The following is a 20,595-nucleotide window of genomic DNA, read 5'->3' on the forward strand; positions in this document are numbered from 1 at the left end:
GACTGACATTTGTTTGGCGACACATCAGGCATCACCTCCTCCAGTAAGCCCTCCCTGGTCCTGTAGGCTTCCCTCCAACACAGCACTTAACACCCTCTGTTATTTTGACTGTGCTCCTCCTACTGAACCGCAGACTCTGCAGGCTCTGGGGGTGAGGACGGTGACTCTGCCTCTGGTATCCCCAAGTCTCAGCTGAAACCTGGCTGGAACAGGTGCTTGCGAATGAATGAATGAGCCAAGATGTGTACTGGACTTCCTGTAAACTTGGGAATGGCTCAGGTACCCCCATCACTCCCTTCATGTCCCCCCAGGCTGGGGAGCGACAGCCCAGCAGGACTTAGGTCCTATACTCCCAAGGGATGGCTCCAGCTAGATCTGGCTGTACGAGCCCTCCGGTGGGGCCCACATGGTGGCCCTGGGAAAGGTGTCACCACACCAGGAAGAAGGAACAGAGTCTACAGAGGTGGGAAGCAGACCTGAGCCTTCTCCGCCCTTCTTCTAGGGAGCAAGTCGCCCTCCAAGTACGAGGAGGTCCTGGGACCCAAGCAGCCATCTCATGCCCTGGAGCTCCCTGGTGGCCAGCAAAGCACCAACTTCTATGTGGAGGCCCTCGATTTCCCAGACGCAAGCTTCTCGGGGCTCATTTCCCTCGGCATCTCCCTGCTGGATACATCCAACCCAGTAAGCCAAGATGGCAGCTCAGACTGGGGATGGGCTTCTAGGCAGTGGCCCAGCTAAGGGGGCGGTGCAGAACCCAGCTGGGTAGGGGAGCCCTGGAAAGCTGCCAGGGAAGAAGTACCTGTTGCACCCTGGCTGCTGTGATGGCCCCTTCCCTGCCCTGCTCCCTGCAGGAGATTCCTGAAGCACTGGTTTTCCAAGATAGCGTGACCTTCCGCGTGGCCCCATGGATTATGACCCCCAACACCCAGCCCCCGCAGGAGGTGTACGTGTGCAGGTGAGGGGCTCTGGAGTGCTGGGGGTGGGGGACACTGACATACCATGAGGAGCCCTGGACCGGGAGTCAGGAGCTCTGGGTTCTGGCCAGAGCCCACCATGCACTAACCGTATGAATGGGAAAAATTGTGGTGGTGGTTATCTTGCCCCGGTGATGGCTGAGTCCCCCAGCCAGGCTTCCAGGGTTTTTCAGTGTGGTCCGTGAACCTCTTACATCAGAAACACCTGGAAACTTGCTTAAAATGCAGGTTTCTGGCCGACTCCAGACCTGCTGGGTCTTGTCTCTGGGGACACCCTAGGCATCTCTTCTCTAGTCTGAGAGCCCCTGATAAGTGTGCGAGGCCTCAGGGTCACCCTCCCCTCTTCTCTTCCAGTTGCTTCAGGGGCAGAAGGAGTGAGAGTGTGACCTGATGGTTAGGATGCAGGCTGGATGCCAGAGAGGCCTGGGTTTAAATCCTGGAGCTGTCCCCAGGTGGCATGACCTCCATGCTCTGTCTCCTCCTGGTGAAAGGGGGTTCCTGCTAGCTCCTGCCTCGTGAGCTATGAGGATTAAATGAGATAATGCCTGCTTAAGAGCGGAGAGACAGGAGGAGCAGGCGCACAAGCGTCTCCTGAGCATCTACCACGTGCCCTTCCCACTTCGTCCAGGCCTGGGCTCTTGCGCCCCCTAGGGGACACTGAGGCTATCTAGCTTGCCCCCCTCAGAGCCCAGCCCAGGCCACTGGCTGAATCCAGAGCGCTGAGGGGCTGCTTTTCTGCTCTGTTCAGGATTTCGGAAAACAAGGACTTCCTGAAGTCAGTAACTGCTCTGGCCAAGAAAGCCAAGTGCAAGCTGACCATCTGCCCCATGAAAGAGAACAAGAACGACCAGTGGATACAGGTACGTGGCCCTGTGGGGCAGGTGGGCAAGGGCAGGTGGTCTGGGGCACATGGGGCAAAGGACACTTAGGGGACCCAGGCTCCCTTTCCCAGCCCAGCACCTTGCCAGCCACCCTTTCTTGGACAGGCAGGGAGTTAAGTGCCTCTGAATGTCCCTGCATAAGGCAGCTTGGGCCAATAAGTCAACTGACATTGACTGCGTGCCACCGCATGCCCACCGTGGTCACCAAGATAAAAGCCACCGCCCTGGTTGAAAACTCTCAGTTGGCCTCAGAGAGGATGCAAAGCTCAGGGGGCTCAACCCTTAACCTTTCCCTTGAGTGTTCCTCCCCACAAGCTGGCCTTGCTGGCTCCGCCCCCAGACTTGCTGTGGCTCCCATAGCCTCCTCAGCCTGCTTCTGGGGCCCACCCGCCCTGGCTGCATTCCTAGCCCAGCCTGTTCCTGGCCCAGCCTGTCCCTGCACCAGCTACTCTGCAGCGCCAGACTCTGTTTCTGTGCCCGCCTAGAATATTACGCGTGAGCTCCCTAAGGCAGAGACTGAGTACCATTCGGCTCGGCACCCCAAAGCCTGGCATTGGGCAGCCACCCAGTGGGCAGTTGGCGGGCTGACCCAGATCTCCTTTCTCCCTCAGATCTCTGGTCCGTGCCATTCCCCTGCTGCCCCACCTCCACACCTTTGCCCATGCCGTTCCTTCTCCCATCCCCATCGAATCCCAGCTTGAATGTTCCCCCTCCATAGGCTTCCCCAACCCTTCAGTGGGAATTCATCCCCTTTCTTCCAAATCCCCATTTTCTTTCTTGTTATTCTGTCTTTGCGATGTCAGATTGAACCGTATGAAACTTCTGATATGTCAACATTTTTGACCTATGAAAATGGCAATTTCATATGGTTCGACTTATGCCCAATATCACATCTGCCCTCTAGAATACAAGACCCTTGAAGCAGGATTTGCACCAGATTCATCTTCGAACCCCCCCTGGGCTCTGTTGGGGCCCTACCTGCCCTCCTTTGGGGCAGGCAGGAGGCTGTGGGGGAGGGGCTATTCTTACTCACCCTCCAGGCCTCCCTTCCTCCAGGAAGCCTTCTCTGACCGGCCCCAACCCCAATAGCATGGGGAGCCCCTCCTCCATGTCCCCGCAGACCCTTGACTTGCCCTCCTATCACCCTGCTAACATGAGGTAGTAGCTGCCCAGCTCTTTGGCTCCCTCATCTTGAGGGACAGGTTCCTTGAGGACGGACAGGCTCCTTGAGGAGGGACAGGCTCCTTGAGGACAGGGCTGTGTCTTGTTCATCATGGACCCCAGTGCCCAGCCAGGGCACACAGCAGGAGTGGGATGAAGGCACAGGAGGGGTTTCACCACTTGTTTGTGTGCCAGGAAAACACAGGGCAATAAACTCTGCTTTCTCAGACTCCCTTCTCTGGGGTTGAATATTTCACAGGACTCCAAGGATGAGTGTGGATGGCTCCATGCCCTGCATCCCTGCACTGGGAGCTGAGACCCAGGCAGCACACCTAACAGCCTCCTTTCTGCTCCTTCTGCCCAGGATGAAATAGAGATTGGCTACATCCAAGCCCCGCATAAAACGCTGCCAGTGGTCTTCGACTCCCCACGGAACAGAGGCCTGAAGGACTTCCCCATCAAGAGCTTGCTGGTACCTGCATGGGGATGGGGGTCGCCGCCAGCTGCTGAAACCTCCTTGCCTTCCTCATTAGCCTATCCGTCCTCCGCCCACCCCTGTGGGCTGAGCAGCCCAGCTCCCACAAGGGCAATCCCTGCTTGTTCTGGGGTGGTGCGAGAGAGGCTGGTTGTTTTCACTGCTACTGTGATGAAAAGATCTGGCTCACTTCCCAAAGCCCTTTCCACCCATGAGCTCACCTTGTCCTCAAGATAACCCTACTGAGGGAGGTGGTCGGACGCAGGCATCCTTGTTGAACTAGAGATATTCTTGCAGCAAGGTGGTGGTGGAGCCAGGATTGGTACCTTTCCCAGTATCCACTTGGAGGTTCTATTTTTTGGGTGGAGTCTGGTCCTGAGGGCTCCATCCAAGACTTGGCGGTTTTCAGGACCAGAGTGGTCATTCCCTGGTCATGACTTTATCAGCCAAAGTCTCTGCGTATGTGGGGAGGGGTTGAGTGGCAGATGATGTAAAGGTGAGTTATGCTTGACTAGCCTGGCAGGTTCACGCAAACTCAGCATAGCAGAACAATAACAGCAATCATAATGATGAGAGTTGAGCATGCATTCTGTGTCAGTCACAGTGCTAAAGTCTTTACTTGCACTGACTCATTTAATTCATCTGATAACCTTTTATGTAGATGCTATTAATAGGCCCATTTTACAGATGAGGACATTGAGGCTGTGAGAGGTAAAGCACATTTCTCAATGTCACACAAAAAGTGAGTGGAGAAGTTGGAACTCAGGCTTTGGGGGTGAAAGTAATATTGGTGTGGGTTTTAGAGAGACAGGGAGGAGAGAAATTGGAAATGATGGTTTTTAAACTTTTGGAGTCACAGACCTCCTTGAGACTACTTATTTTCCCAGGAAAATGCACCTAGGCACACAATTTGGAATCTACTTTCAGGGAGTACCTGGAGCTCCAGGGAATGGACCATTGGTTTATGGAAGATCAGTTTGTCATACTGTGGTGGTTTGCATGTTGCTGTGATGCTGAAAGCTATGCCACTGGTATTTCAAATACCAGCAGGGTCACCCATGGGGGACAGGTTTCAGTGGAGCTTCCAGACTAAGAAAGACTAGGAAGAAAGACCTGGTGATCTGCTTCCAAAAATCAACCAATGAAAATCCTATGGATCACACAGAATATTGTCTGATATAGTGCTGGAAGGTGAGCCCCCAGTTGGAAGACAGTCAAAATACACCACGGTCGCAACAATGGAGTCAAGCATACCAACGGTTGTGAGATGGTGCAGGACGGGGCAACATCTCATTCTGTTGTACGTGGGATTGTCATGAGTTGGAGCTGAGTCGGTGGCAACTAACAACGCAGCTACGAGGCTGCATCCGCTCCTAAGGTGTGTGGTAGACTGAATAATGGCCCCTCAAATATGTCCAAATCCTAATCCCTGAAGCCCGTGAATGTTACCTTTTATGGCAAAAGGGACTTTGCCAACATGATTAAATTAAGGATCTTGAGATGGGAGATTATCCTGGATTATCTAGGTGGACCCAATATAACCATAACACTCCAACGAGAGGGAGGCAGGAGGGCCAGAGTGGGAGAAGGTGATGTGATGAGTGAAGCAGAGATTGGAGTGATTCTATTTGAAGATGGTGGAAGCGCCATGAGCCAAGGTGGCCACTAGACGCTGCAAAAGGCTCCCTTAAAGCCTCCAGACAGAACCTGGGTGCTGCAAACAGTTAACATGCTGAGCTGCTAACCAAAAGGTTGGAGGGTCGAGTTCACCCAGAGGCACCCCAGAAGAAAGGTCTGGCAATCTACTTCTTTAAAAAATCATCTGTTGAAAACCCTATGGAGCACAACTCTATTCTGACACACATGGGGTCGTCATGAGCTGGAGCTGATGAGATGGCAGCTGGTACTGGTACTGGTGTGCGATGTCACTTTGAGGACTAAAGTGTGCCTGGCCTAAGCCATGGTGTTTTCAGTCACCTCATATGCATGTGAAAACTGGACAATGAATAAGGAAGACCAAAGGAGAATCGATGCCTTTGAATTATGATGTTGGCGAAGCATATTGAATATACCATGGACTGCCAGAAGAAGGAACAAATCTGTCTTGGCAGACGGACAACCAGAATGCTCCTTAGAGGCAAGGATGGGGAGACTATGTCTCACATACTTTGGACATGTTATCAGGAGGGGCCAGTCCCTGGAGAAAGACATCGTGCTTGGTAGAGAGTCAGTGAAAAAGAAGAAGACCCTCAATGAGATGCATTGACACATTGGCTGCAAGAGTGGGCTCGAGCATAACAACAACTGTGAGGGTGGCGAGGGCCGGGCAGTGTTTCATTCTTTTGTACATTGGTGTCAGAACTTACTCAATGGCAGCTAACAACAACTATAACTGATACTGGTACTGGTAGAGCCTCCAGAAGGAACCAGCCCTTCGGACACCTTGACATTATCCCAGAGAGGCTGATTTTGGACTTCTGCCCTCAGAACCGTGACAGAATGTATTTGTGCTGCTTTAAGCTGTCCTGTTTGTGGTAACGTGTTAGAGGAGCCCTAGGAGCCTCACACAGGGAGTGAGAGTCGGGTCCCTGGTCCTTCACGAAGACCCGCATGGAGCCGTCGCAGGCATTCTGTGAAGCTCGCTTCAGCCGAGATGAAGACACAGCCTGGTGTGGCCAGGAAATCTCGCTGTGGAGAAATCTCAAATCCTGACTCTTCCACAAACTGGCTCTGGGGCTTTGTGGGCAGCCACACTACCACTCTGAGCTTTGTTTCTTCATCTGCAAAATAAGGATAAAATGATACTTACAGATTTGTTATTAAGCCCAAGCGAAGGTTTACCAAGGGTGATGGTGGTGGCTCTGTGGTGGAATTTTCACCTTCCATGCAGGAGACCCGGGTTTGCATCCCGGCCGAGGCATCTCATGCACGGCCACCACCTGTCTGTCAGTGGAGACTTGCATGTTGCTATGATGCTGAACAGGTTTCAGTGGAGCTTCCAGACCAAGGCAGACTAGGAAGAAAGGCTTGGCAATCTACTTCCAAAACTCAGCCCATGAAGTCTCAATAGAGTAATAGTCTAACCTGCAACCATCGTGGGGCTGATGCAGGACCAGGCAGCATTTGCTTCCATTGTGCGTAGGGTTGCCTGAAGTCAGCGGCTACTCTAAGGCAAATAACAGCAAGGTTTATGAAGCAACTGGCACACATTGGGTACCCAACAAATGCCAGTCCCTTTTGTTGCTCACCTGATACGACATTCCGTCAACAGTCCACAATACCCACTGGTGGTTATTGAATTCCTTGTTGTAACCAAGTTAACCTTTGAAACTTGAACCTCACCCTCTCTTCACTCAGGGACTCTTTTCTCTAAGTCTTGCTGCTTACTTCTTCCATTTCAGGGTCCAGATTTTGGCTATGTGACTCGAGAGAGCAAAATAGGGCAGATCACCGGCCTCGACTCATTTGGGAATCTGGACGTGAGCCCCCCAGTCACAGTTGGGGAGAAGGAATATCCACTCGGCAGGATTCTCATCGGGAACAGCAGTTACCCCAGGTGAAGAGGGGAGGGGAAGGGTGGTCAGGGCCCAGGGGTGCCACGGAAAAGCAGAATCCAGAATCAGAAGCCTCTGCTACCAGCCCCCAACCCAAGAGGGCTCAATAAACTTAAGAGAGTATAAGAAGATCAAAGTACAGGACAAGGGACATGGGCTTTGGGGCCCATAGACCCAAGTTCAAATCCCAGCTCCATCACATACATCCATTCTTTCAGTCAGTGAATATTTACTGAGCACCTACTATATACCAGGCATTATACTAGCAGCAAGGAACCCTGGTGACTCAGTGGTTAAGCACTTGGCTGCTAACTGAAAAGTTGGCAGTTTGAAGCCACCAGCCACTCAATGGGAGAAAGACGTGGCAGTCTGCTTCTGCAAAGATTACAGCCTTGGACACACTATGGGGGCAGTTCTACTCTGTCCTATAAGGTCACAGTGAGTTGGAATTGATTTGACAGCAATGAGTTTGGGTTTTTTTTTTTTATGTTAGGAGCTGGGAAGGCAACTGTGACTATGACGGACAAATCCCTGCCCCCATTCTAGCGGGGAAGATAGTAGAAAAGTAAATAAAATCATTTTCTAATAGTAAAGAAAACAAACGAGAGAGGTGCAGAGGAGGAGTGGGAACTAGGTTAGCTAGGGTGACTAGGGAGCTGAAGCCTGATGGCAAGAAGGACCTGGTCATGTGGAGATATGGGGCAGAGAATTCCAAGCAGAGGGAAGAGACTTGCAAAGGCTCTGAGGCAAGAACAACCTTGGTGTGTTCAACAAGGCCAGAGTGGCTAGAACAGATTGAGCAACAGAGCTAGGCAGAGCTAGATCATGTAGACCAGGGCAAGGAGAAAACCCAGGCTCAGAGAGGTGAAGAATCATTCTCAAGGCCACACAGCTAAAAGGGACCAAGAGCTCAGGTCAGACTGACTCCAAACCCCACGTTTTTCTCTAACACCAGCAACCAGACTAAGTCAACAGGTAATGCTTTCTCAGGCTAAGCTCCAGCCCCATATACCTTAAATACTCTGTGCCTCAGTTTCCCCCAATAACACTGGAATAACAGTTCTTATATCCCACAAATTCTAGCAAATAAAATAAAGGTGAGGAGGCATTTGGGCCCCTGAATCTCTTCCCCAGCTGCAGAAGAACCCTGACCCCTTTGCCGAGCCCCCAGTCTCCGAGAGACCTTCTTGCTGACCCTCCTCCCTACCACCTTCTCTTCCCCCACCTCACATTCCTTTAACCCTGCATTGGCAGCAATGACAGCCGAGAGATGCACTGGGCCCTGCAGACCTTCCTTGATGCCCAGCAGGTGCAGGCCCCTGTGAAGCTCTATTCTGACTGGCTGGATGTGGGCCACGTGGACGAGTTCCTGAGCTTTGTGCCAGCAAAGGACAGAAAGGTGCAATCTGGAGGCCTGCCTGGAGGAGGCCATGTGCCTCCTTCCTGGGTTCCCATGTTTGACTCTTTTTCATTCACTCCTGGGGTGGGAGGATGGGGGAGCCAGCCAACCTGGGACCAAGTCTGCACTCCCTACACCCTTGGCTAAGCCCATGGGCAATGCTGACCTCTGACCTCAGTGTTTCCTGCCTCCAGGGATTCCGTCTGCTTCTGTCCAGCCCGAGAGCCTGCTACAAATTGTTCCAGAAGCAGGAAGAGGAGGGCCATGAAGAGGCTGTGCTGTTTGAAGGGGTCGAGAGTAAGTGAAGCTTGCCTGTTCCTCCTATCTGAGCATTTTTCTCTGCTTGCCGTGGTCACCTGTTGCCAAAAGGAATCACCTAGGCAACAGGTATTTTCTGAGCACCTACTACAGGCCAGGCATCATGCTCAGAGCCAGGGGATACCCTGGAGAGCAGGGCAAAATGGCTTCCAGCCCTCGGGGCTCACAGTCCAGGAGAAGCCAGTCAAGCAAACAACTATAACACAGTGGGCTTGAGGGATGTCTAGGAGAGCTCAGGGAGAGCTTTGTGGAGGAGGTGAAGACCAAGCAGGAACATGAGGGATGAGTAGGAGTTGGCCAGATAAGTGGGGTGATGGGATGACGGGAAGGAAAATTTTACAGAGAGAACAGTGAATGCAAAGACTCCGAGGCAAGAGAAAGCAAGATGTGTTTGAGGACCTGAAAGAAATTGTCTTTCAGGTCATATAAAGACAATATGGTGTAATGTGGTATGATAAGATATTATAATTTTTTTACCGAAATATTTTTTCATTGAAGTTCACAGACATAGGCTGGGGTCAGAGGTTGACAAGCCTCTACATCGGAGCATTTTTGCCTAATATCTGTAGTGTGTCATGTGGCATCAGGCAGCTGTCACGCCTCTTTTTCCCCTTTGTAGAAGGGATCCCTCTGGAGATAAGAGAATCTAATGGCATGAGAGCAACATTTTAAATGAGAACTGACACTGATAAAATACTTTATCCAAAGCTTTGCCTTCCAGATGCTCACACCAAACGTGTACATTAGGGATCATTGATGCCCCCATTTTACAGATGGAGAAATCAAGTCCTCACAGCACCTACTCGGAGGAGGGAAATGGACTCCCGAATTCATTTGCATTTTTTTCTTTTTCTCCATAGCAGAAAAAGGGCAGCAGAAAATAAAGCACATTCTATCGAACAAGAAATTGAGAGACCATAACTCATATGTGGAGGTACAAAGTCTGGGTGCCCAGGAGATGCCACCCCCACCCCAGCCACTTTCCCTGCAATTAGGGGCACAGGCAGGAGCCTTCCGTGGGCTACATGTCAGCTCAGTGATAAGCAGCCCCAGGGGGCTATGGTGAGGTCTCTTAAGATTTGGATAAACGAGAGGGAGAGAAACCCCAGTCAACATCCCAGGAATAGGATGATGCATGAAAAAGAGAAAAGTCAGAGAAAGACTGAGGTGAAACCCTAAAAAACGGAGGCACAGAGGGACCGTGTGAGAGGCCAAGCAGAGTGTCCAGAAAGAGGCACACAGAAGTAGAGGGAGAGGCAGAGAGAGACCCAGAGATCCAGGGAGAGCAGAGGGAGAGAGGATGGAAACAGAGGAGGAAAGAGGCCCACGCAGGCCGAAGCCCCAGGGCCAGGGAGCTGCCCGTCAGAGAGGCCACAGGTGCTGCCTTTGGACCCTGCCCTTTCCCTCAGCATGCTCACCGCCCTCCTCCCTCCCCACCTAGCGCTGCATTGACTGGAACCGAGAGGTGCTGAAGCGAGAACTGGGCCTGGAGGAGTGTGACATCATCGACATCCCCCAGCTCTACAGGCTCCTGAAGGACGACAACGCGACCCTCAAGGCGGAAGCCTTTTACCCAAACATGGTGAGGAGGCATTTGCCCAGAGACCACCAGGCCTCTCGGCAGGTCCAGAAGGCTTGGGCTCTCCTCCTCACCTGCCTGGGATTTTCATGACCCTTTACAGTTTATAAGGAGTCCCTGGGTGGTGCAAACCATTAATGGGCTCGGCTGCTAACTGAATGGTTGGAGGTTCGAGACCACCCAGAGAAGCCTCGGAAGAAAGGCCTGGCAATCTACTTCCCCAAAATCACAGTCGTGAAAACCCTATGGCGCACAGTTCTACTCTGACACACATGGGGTTGCCATGGGTTTGATCAACTTGAGAGCAGCTGGTTTTTGTGGGTTTTGTTGACTTTCCGATATCTCAAAACCACCTTGCAATTTGGATACTATTATTGCCTCCACTTTACATGGAGGCCCAGTGAGATGTGGTCTCTTGCACAAATACAGACAGCTGGCAAGTGGCAGAACTTGAATTCAAAGCTAGGGGTCTGGTTGCAGAACCCATGCTCTAACTACTACCTGCCCTGCCATCAGCTGCCCTGCCATGGGAAGGGACAGGAACTCAAACGAGATGCTTTCAGGTTACATTAAGCCCCTCAAGGAAATGAACACAGGGGCACCACTTTAGACTGGGTGGTCTGGGCAGTCCTGTCTAGGGAGGTGGCATGGCCAGGGCTGGGTAGGATCACCCTCTGAAGGGTGGGCTTGAAGGTGAGCCCACCTTTGTTGAGATCTGTTAACTGTGACCCGCAAGCACTATCTTGAAGTTATCTACTACATTTTACCACCCCTCAGCCCTGTGACGCTCTCTTTCCAAAGAATACCCAAGGATCAGGTAGAAACTTCACCCGGTTCCACTGGGTCCCCTCTGCCACCAGCCTCCCTCCATGCAGGGAGTTCAGGGAAGAGCCAGCAGTCCTTGGCACAGTGGTTTTCAAACTGTGTTCCCCAGGGTGCTGGGGTTCCAAGGCAGGGGTGCAAATTCAGTGGCTCAGATTTTCTGTTTTATGCATCAAGGTTCTGCAAAAGATTTTGTTCTTGAATAAAGGGTTTCTTGGGGCAGCAGAGGGGCCCTTGTGGGTCAGTGGTTAAGAGCTTGGCTGCTAACCAAAAGGTTGGCAGTTCGAATCCACCAGCAGCTCCTTGGAAACCCTATGGGGCAGTTCTGCTCTATCGTATAGGATCGCTATGAGTCAGAATTGACTTAACAGCAGTGGGTTCGGGGTTTGGCCAAAACAAGGCAGGAGGCGGTGCCACTCCTCCCCAGGTCCCTGAATAAAAGTCCTTGGTCCCGAGCATCCTGTTTCCTCTTGGGGTTTGCCCGGCAGGCTTCCCAGCTCAGGAAGGAAAGCTGATGCCCATGGCTGGGGATGGGGCATCTCAGAGCAATCCATCAGTGGGTGTGGAACACGTAGAGACACCAACAGCGGGGCTATGTCTGAGCGGCCACAGGAAATGATATGCCCATTCAGTCACTCATGAACTAGGAGACTGACTGTGCACAGCCCTGCCTGCGCCCCCAGGGAGCTACTCTAATACGTGCCTACTATGTGCTGGGTAAGGAGCCCTGGTGGCACAGTGGTTAAGCGCTCAGCTGCTAACTGAAAGGTAAATGGTTTGAACCCACCAGCTGCCCTGTGGGAGGAAGATGTGGCAGTCAGCTTCTGGAAAGATTACAGCCTTGGAAACTCTATGGGGCAGTTTTACTTTGTCCTACAAGGCCGCTGTGAGTCAGAATTGACTTGGGGGCCATGGATTTGGTTTGGTTTGGTACCTGCTGGGTATGGACAGAGTGGTGGTTCAGTGGTAGAATTCTTGCCTTCCAGGTTCAATTCCCAAACAATGCCCCTCAAGCAAAGCCACCAGCCATCTGTCAGTGGAGGCTTGCATTTTGCTGTGATACTAAACAACAGGCTCCAGTGGAGCTTCCAGACTAAGACACACTAGAATGAAAGGCCTAGCGATCTACTTCCAAAAACCAGCCAATGAAAACCCTATGGATCACAGTGGCCTGATCCCGCTGTGCATGGAGTAGCCATGAGTCAGGGGCTGACTAGATGGCAGCTAACAACATGTGCTGGGCACAGTGCTTTGCATACACGCTCTTGTCTAATTGTCATAGCAATGGCAATGTGTTTGGGCTCATCGTGCTGACGAGGCTCAGAGAGGTGAAGCGACTTGCCTAAGGTCATACATTGAGTTGTAGAGCTGAGATTCAAACCCATGTTGGCCTGGAACCCAGACCCTCATCCTTCTACCTCACCAGGCCACCTCCCAATATAATGGACGAAACAGTGGTGTTTACATAAGTTATCGTGTATTAAAAGCGCTATAACAGAGGTAACCATTTATTCATCCACTCCACAGATACTAAGTGCCTCCCACAGAGAGGAGGAGTGACTAATTGCCAGAGTGCGGGGCAGTCACGGCTGCTTCACAGAGAAGGTGGCATTTGAGCTGGGTCTTGAGTAATAGAAAAAATTTGCCAGAAGGTCAAAGGTGGGGAGGAGAGTGTGGTGTTGTGAGCTTGGACCCTGAGGTTCAACAGACTTGGGTATAAGACCTAGACTAGCTGGGTGGTGTTAAGGAAGCCACTTTACCTGTCTGGGCCTCAGTTTCCTCATCTATAAAGCAGGCTGTTATTTCTGAAGGTCAAAGGAGGGAGGGGCCCCTCAGGTAGTGATACTTTTGATCTGGGATCCCACCTTTTTGCAGGTGAACATGCTGGTGCTGGGGAAATACCTGGGCATCCCCAAACCCTTCGGACCCATCATCAAGGGCCGCTGCTGCCTAGAGGAGGAGGTGCGGTCCCTGCTGGAGCCTCTGGGCTTGCACTGCATCTTTATCGACGACTTTGACTCCTACCACGTTCATCGCGGGGAGGTGCACTGCGGCACCAACGTGCGCCGGAAGCCCTTCTCCTTCGAGTGGTGGAAGATGGTGCCCTGAGCCCGGCCCCTCCCAGAATCCTCTTCTCCAACACCTCCTGGCCAGAGGCTTCTGGTCCCCTGCGGTGTCACAGTGTACAGCTCTTGGGGACATTTTGGCTCCCCAGAGGTGACCAACCCTTCCAGCAATGGCTTGCTTCCTTGGATCCCAAGATCGTCTTGGCATTGCAAGCTCAGTTCTGGCTACAAGAAGCTGCAATAAAGTTTTGGATTTTTAAAAAAGCTTTTTAAATCACTTTGTACATAAGGTCAACATATCATTCCTATCACTCGTTCATTCATTCAACACGAATTCAATTACAAACTTTAAAGTTCTATTGTTGTTATTAGGCGCCGTGGAGTCGGTTCTGACTCATAGTGACACTATGCCCACCAGAACAAAGCACTACCTAGTCCTGCGCCATCCTCACAATCGTTGTTATGCTTGAGTCCATTGTTGCAGCCACTGTGTCAATCCATCTCATCAAAGGTCTTCCTCTTTTTCACTGACCATCTACTCTACCAAGCATGATATCTGTCTCCAGGGACTGGTCCCTCCTAATAACATGTCCAAACTATGTGAGACGAAGTCTCTCCATCCTTGCCTCTAACGAGCATTCTGGCTGTACTTCCTCCAAGGCAGATTTGTTTGTTATTCTGGCAGTCCACGGTATATTTAATATTCTTCACCAACACCACAACTCAAAGGCTAGTGTTATTGCATGTGTTTTTTACTTCTAGGCATATAACCAGTTGCTGGTGAGTCGGTTCCGACTCATGGAGACCTCATATGTGTCAGAGTAGAACTGTGCTCCATAGGATTTTCAATGGCTGATTTTTTTTTCAGAATTAGATCTCCAGGCCTTTCTTCCAAGGTGCTTCTGGGTGTACTTGATCCTCCAGCCTTTCATTTAGCAGCTGAGCACGCTGACTGCATCACCCAGGGCATATGTTTGGTCTATAAAATCTTGTACAGTCTGAGCCCAGTTGGTTCTAAGCTTCCCACAGATCCTTTCCAGGAGGAGGGGGAGAGTGAGGGCCCAAGGGAAGGCTGAGCCACCTGAGAGCAGGAGCACATCCCTATTCAACTCCACATTGCCAGTCAGTCCCCAGATACCTAGCCAGAGCCAAGATTCTGCAGTATATGGTATTCCTTTAATTATTCATTTTAATGTGTATAAAATATGCTTCTCTGTATGTGTATTTCATAATAAAAAATGAATTATAAGAAATAGACCAAATTACAGGAACACATAGGCAGGAAAAGTCCCTGGGTGGTGCAATTAGTTAAGCGCTCAACTACTAATTAAAAGGTTGATGGTTCAAATCTACCCAGAGGTACCTGGGAAGAAAGATGTGGTGATCTGCTTCTGAAAGGTGTTGCCTTGAAAACCCAGTGGAGCAGTTCTACTCCGTACCATGAGGTAGCCATGAGTCAGAAGGGGATACTGCGTGGTTTAAAATCAAAAAAGGTGTGTGTCAGGGTTGTATCCTTTCACGATACTTATTCAATCTGTATGCTGAGCAAATAATCCAAGAAGCTGGGCTATATGAAAAAGAATGGGGCATCAGGATTGGTGGAAGACTCATTAACAACCTGCATTATGCAGATGACACTTGCTGAACGTGAAGAGGACTTGAAGCACTTATGATGAAGATCAAAGACCACAGCCTTCCGTATTGATTGCACCTCAACATAAAGAAAACAAAAATCCTCACAACTGGACCAATGAGCAACATCATAATAAATGGAGAAAAGATTGAAATTGTCAAGGATTTCATTTTACTTGGATCCACAATCAACCGCCATGGAAGCAGCAGTCAAGAAATCAAAAGATGCATTGTACTGGGCAAATCTGCTGCAAAAGACCTCTTTTAAGTGTTAAAAAGCAAAGATGTCACTTTGAGGGCTAAAGTGTGCCTGACCCAAGCCATGGTGTTTTCAGTCGCATCATATGCATGTGAAAGCTGGACAATGAATAAGAAAGAATGGAGAAGAATTGAAGCCTTTGAATTATGGTGTTGTCGAAGAATATGGATTGCCAGAAGAAACGAACAAGTCTGTCTTGGAAGAAATACAACCAGAGTGCTCCTTGGAAGCGAGGATGGTGAGACTTTGTCTCACATACTTTGGACATGTTATCAGGAGGGACCAGTGCCTGGAGAAGAACATCATGCTTGGTAAAGTAGAGGGTCAGTGAAAAAGTGGAAGACCCTCAACAAAATGGATTGACACAGTGGCTGAAACAATGGACTCAACCATAACAACAACTGTGAGGATGGTGCAGAACCAGGCAGTGTTTCTTTCTTTTGTACATGGAGTCACTATGAGTTGGAACCAACTCGACAGCACCTAACAACATCAACAACAAAGCAAGGAAGCCCGGGTGGTGCAGTGGTTAAGAGCTCGGCTGCTAATTGAAAAGTCTGTTAGCTGGTGCTAACCCACCAGCCACTCCTTGGAAACCCTATGGGGCAGTTCTACGTAGTCCTGGGGGGTCACTACATGAGTCAGGATCTCCTCAAAGGCACACAACAGCAATGGGGTGTGGGTGGGGAAAAGTCATATGGGTCTGAGACTTCTTCTCACGAGATCCCAAAGTCTACAAAATTCTAAGGGGAAAAAAATGAGTTTTTTAGGTGGGAATTTTGTCTCCATTTAAGTTGCCCTTTGAGAAAAAAGGCAAAAGACAGGTAGTACAGGACCCCAAGAGGTACATAAGGATTTGACTGTTTTGTTCAGTCAGAACACAGCAGTGGATTCTCTGTAGCACTCTCATCTAGTTTCTGTTCTACTAGCACAAAGGCGTCACGAAGCAGGCCCCATCTCTTGTTCACTGCTGCTCCACGAGGGACCTGGAACTGGGCGTGGTGCACTGCATCTCAGGAAATATTGGTTTTTGTGGAATGGAATGTCAAATAAAAAAACAAATCCAGACTTTGATAGAGAGAAGCTTTGTTCAGAAAGCTTTGTTACTGTAATAACAATAGGGGGAGAAGCCTGTTGTAATAGGGTGACCATACTGACCATAAGATCAGCAAGCCTCATAAATGAGTAACTGACTGCTATGAGTAAACGTCACTTTCCCCCTTTCTTTCTGAAGAAAGATTCTCCCTATCAAAGTCTGGATTTGTTTTTTATTGGACAGTAACATTTACTTTGGACATGTTATCAGGAGTGGCCAGTCCCTGGAGAAGGACGTCATGCTTGGTAAGGTAGAAAAAAAAAAAAGGGTAGAGGGTCAGCGAAAAAGAGGAAGACTCTGAACAAGATGGACTGACAGTGGCTGCAACAATGGACTCAAGCTTAACAACGATTGTGAGGATGGCGTAGGACCAGGCTGTGTTTCATTCTGTTGTACATAGGGTCACTATGAGTCAGAACCAGCTTGACGGCACCTAATAACAACAGGGATTAGGACCTGGTATCTTTGGGGGCCATTATTCAGCCTACCACAGGTCAGAACCACCATTTGCAAACTGCAGCGGGAAGATTGTGCAAAGCCAGAAAACAGTCCTTCATTTTTTCATGGGCTTTGCACCTGCAGGAATCCCCATGGGGAAGGGGAAGATTTAACTTCATAAAACCATGTTTAGAGGTTTTCTTTTGTGTGGGATTCCACTTTCTAATTGAGATTGTTTGGTGACTGTCTTGTGCCTGGTTCCCAGGGAACAGATTCTGAGACGGAAATCTGCACGCAGGAGGTTGCTTGGGAGGTGGTCTCAGGAACTGCATCTGTGAGGAAGCCAGGGAAGCAGAGGGAGAGCCTGAAATGTAGCGTAGTTGCCACAGGTGCTTCAGGCAATCCCATGGGGAGTCCAAGCTGGGGCGGCACTTCAGAGCCGTCCTGCATTAAGACGAGACATCCTGCCTTTTATACCAGCACAGTAGGTGTTGCTGCCCCCAAGGAGGGGGCAGAACTTTAGGCTAAGCAGCTCCTTCCCACAGAAGGCAAGCCCAGAGAGGGACTCAGCTGTGAGCAACCGGAAGCCAATACTACCAGCAGCTGGGAAATGAGTCCCTCTGTCCTCAAGGGGGAGCTAGGTGGCACACTACAGTGACCTAAAGTGACCGCAGGACTTTTGACGACCTAAGAGTGATGTGAAAGCCTCATGGAGGAGCAGAAGGAGAACTTCCTATTCTGATTAAGCATGTGAGGAGCTGTGGGGGTCCACATAAGCTTGCTTTATGATCACCCTTAGTAATGGCCGTTGAGTCAGCTGTGACTCCTGGTGATATCACGTGTATAACAGAATGAAATGCTGCTCAATCCCGTGTCACCCTCCTGATTGCTGGCGTGCTGGAGTCCATGGTTGCCTTCCAACGGAGGGGGCTCATTTTCCAGCACTATACCAAAAAACCAAACCCGTTGCTTTCGAGTCAATTCTGGCTCATAGCGACCCCAGAGGACAGAGTAGAACTGCCTCATAGTGTTTCTAAGGAGCAACTGGTGGATTTGAACTGCCGACCTTTTGGTTAGCAGCCAAGTTCTTAACTGCTATGCCACCAGGGCTCCTCCAGCACTATATGGGACAATATTCTCTGCTCCACAGGGTTTTCACTGGCTAATTTTCAGAAGTAGATTATCAGGTCTTTCTTCCTAGTCTGTCTTCGTCTGGAAGCGCCACTGAAACCTGTCCACCAAGGGTAACCCTGCTGGTATTTGCGATCCCAGTGGTATAGCTTCCAGCACCTTAGCAACACTCACACCACTACAGCGTGATAAACTGGCAGATGGGTGGTGGGCTTTAAGATCACACATCCCAGATGTGCTCCTGTGAGACTCGCAGAAGGAATCACATTACTCTCACGTGAACTGTCTTACCAAAGATAACAAACTTTTTTTTGGAGGGGGGGCTATGCTTCATTCCTCCAGAATTCACAGGAGGCCCCTGCTGCTACAAGGAGTGTTTACAGGCCTGTGAACAATCCAATTTTAAGAAGAAAGCAATATAGAGTATAGAAATAACAATGAGGTCAGAAGCTGCACGTGGAGAGCAGATCCGAATGAGATGTGAAGAGCAGTTGGGGTGACCGCTTCAATGTGTCTTACTGTTGGGAAAATGGTCTGTCTCTATGCTTCCCATTGGGGCTACCTAAGTAAAGGCCCTGGGTCCAGAACATTCTCTGATAAGGAAGCTGGGAATTGGGTTGCTCTCTCTCTCTCAGTTTCTTTATCAGAGAAGCCTTCCCCGTGTTCTGGGCACACAGTAATTTTCTCTGATTCTTGCACTTGTGTGAGAACCATATGGCACCTGGCCAACCCCACTTCTATATCCGTTCCTGCCAGGAAGGGAACGGGGTCTCTCAACTACGAGAGGGGTGAACATGGATATCTGCCCTGCATCGGCCATATGTGGGACAACCCCAGGGCCATGGGAGACCTGTGTCCACTAGTGAAGCTAATCTCGCTCTGTCTCTTCTCTATGTGAGTAAAGCATTTCCCATGCACTGATAGAGCATGTGTGTGGTCTTTTGCTGGCAACCCTGAGCCTTGGTACACACTTACCCAGAGAATACACATGCTGAAAGCCTCCCACGTGTTTAATTTTACCACTTTTAATCCAGCTGATGGGATTTTGAGAGATGAAAAGCCCCTGCTCCCCAGAGCTCCTAAAACAAATCCATCCCTGACAGCCAGGCTGTGTGCTTAAAATCTCCCAGGTGGGGGTTTTAACTTCTTGCCCAGAATTTAACAAGCCCGGCTGACAGAGGAGACTTCACTCAGTGCTCAGCCTAAATCCCCTGTGATTGTTACACCTGGGTTAACACGGCAGCACTGTGTGTAAGGGCAAAGGGCCAAAGCAGATGCTTAGCAAGCGGGGACTGGTCAGGGCCTGATGTGGAAATAACACTACACACCCACAAAAAAGCATAAGGGTGCTGTCCAGCATTGAATTCATGACCCCCCCCAACTCATGTCCTTCCCAGAACCTCAGAATGTGCCCTTATTTGGAACTAGGGTCTTTGCAGATGTAATTAAGATGAAGTCATAATGGAGTATGATTTAGGTGCACCCTAAATCCAATGACTTATTTTTAAAAAACTCCTTATAAGAAGAGACACAGAAATACACAGACACACAAGAGAGAAGACCACGTGAGGACAAAGGCAGATATTGGAGAGGTGCGCTTACAAGGCAAGGAACGCCAAGGATTGCCAGAAACCATCAGAAGCAAGAGAAAGGCATGAACAGGTTTTCCCTTAGACCCCTCCAGAAGGAGCCAACCTTGGTGACACCTTGAGTTAGGACTCCTGGCCTCTAGAGCTCAGATTTCTGTTGTTTTAAGCCACCCAGTTTGCTTTTTATGTGCTGATATGAAGAAGTCTCCACGTCATACTATTAAGTGAAAAAAGCAAGGTACGGGATACTATATAGGATAAATATAGGATAGAGTACCACTAATGTAAAGCAAAGAAAAAAGAGGGGAGGACATGCATACACGTTTGCTTGGTCGTGGATGACGTGTATTTGGAAATACGTATGAGAACCTGACGACACTGGTTGCCTTCACATAAGGGATGGGGCCAGAGGGAGACTTTTTGGTTTGCACTCCTTTTTACTTTTTGAACTTGGAATCATGTGAATGTGTTACCCACAGAAGAAGAACACAACCCAAATTTAAAATGTAAAATGAACAATGCTATACACCCACACACGTATATGTGTGTATATATATGTATATATACATATTTTTTGGACAAAACTTTCAAAAATTTTTTTTTTGTCAAAAAGGTCCACTTTGGTTGGTATCAGCATGCTCAGCAGACATTAATTCAAAGAACCATACGAGCAGAGGTGTTGCATTTTAAGATTCACCAACATAATAGGAGCTGAATCCCATCTCCCTGTGAGAAGAGACACAGGGAGATGAGGGTCTTCCTGAAAATGAGTGACGTTTTAAAGTAGGCTGGTAAGTCCCTCATGCTGGAACAAGCGTTCTTCGCTCTGTGGGCTTGGCCCAGATGGAGAACAGCTGGTGAACTTGGCTCACTTGGGGTGCTTCATTCATTCTTTGACCAGTACTGGGTGTCTCAGTACTGTGTTCACAGCTGTGAACAAGTCCCATGAGCCTCTGGGCTTCTCCAAGCTCACCTAACCACCTGGACCACACCCCAGACCTGCCAGACCTAGGAATTTGCCATTTTAACAAGCTCCCCTGATTGTAGCAACGCTAGAATGTCAAGAACCACTGGCCCGCACTTTGGTGGGCTCCCCTGATCCGTTTCCAGGAAACATACCCCTAGAGCTGAGGCCGCAGAGCCTGGGGATGATGCCATCCCATCCACTGCCCTGCCCCAGGCAGACAGCTTCCAGCTGAGTCCTCCAGCACATGGCCAGGT

The 20,595-nt window shown here is 49.9% G+C and overlaps 1 protein-coding gene across 1 annotated transcript in view; it reads left to right on the top strand.

The window, feature by feature from the left end:
- The window catches only part of LOC126072627 (protein-arginine deiminase type-4-like), a 33,041-nt gene extending 19,495 nt beyond the window's left edge, over positions 1-13,546 (top strand). The window contains exons 7-16 of the mRNA XM_049878070.1: positions 503-681; positions 852-955; positions 1,723-1,834; positions 3,381-3,488; positions 6,893-7,047; positions 8,300-8,444; positions 8,639-8,741; positions 9,623-9,696; positions 10,204-10,344; positions 13,039-13,546. Of these exons, the coding sequence (XP_049734027.1) occupies positions 503-681; positions 852-955; positions 1,723-1,834; positions 3,381-3,488; positions 6,893-7,047; positions 8,300-8,444; positions 8,639-8,741; positions 9,623-9,696; positions 10,204-10,344; positions 13,039-13,272 (1,355 nt within the window). The 3' untranslated portion in view covers positions 13,273-13,546. The remainder of the gene's footprint in view (positions 1-502; positions 682-851; positions 956-1,722; positions 1,835-3,380; positions 3,489-6,892; positions 7,048-8,299; positions 8,445-8,638; positions 8,742-9,622; positions 9,697-10,203; positions 10,345-13,038) is intronic.
- Positions 13,547-20,595: the final 7,049 nt, after the last annotated feature.

This window comes from Elephas maximus, chromosome 3 (assembly GCF_024166365.1).
Source record: "Elephas maximus indicus isolate mEleMax1 chromosome 3, mEleMax1 primary haplotype, whole genome shotgun sequence".
Classification (NCBI taxonomy): Eukaryota; Metazoa; Chordata; class Mammalia; order Proboscidea; family Elephantidae; genus Elephas; species Elephas maximus.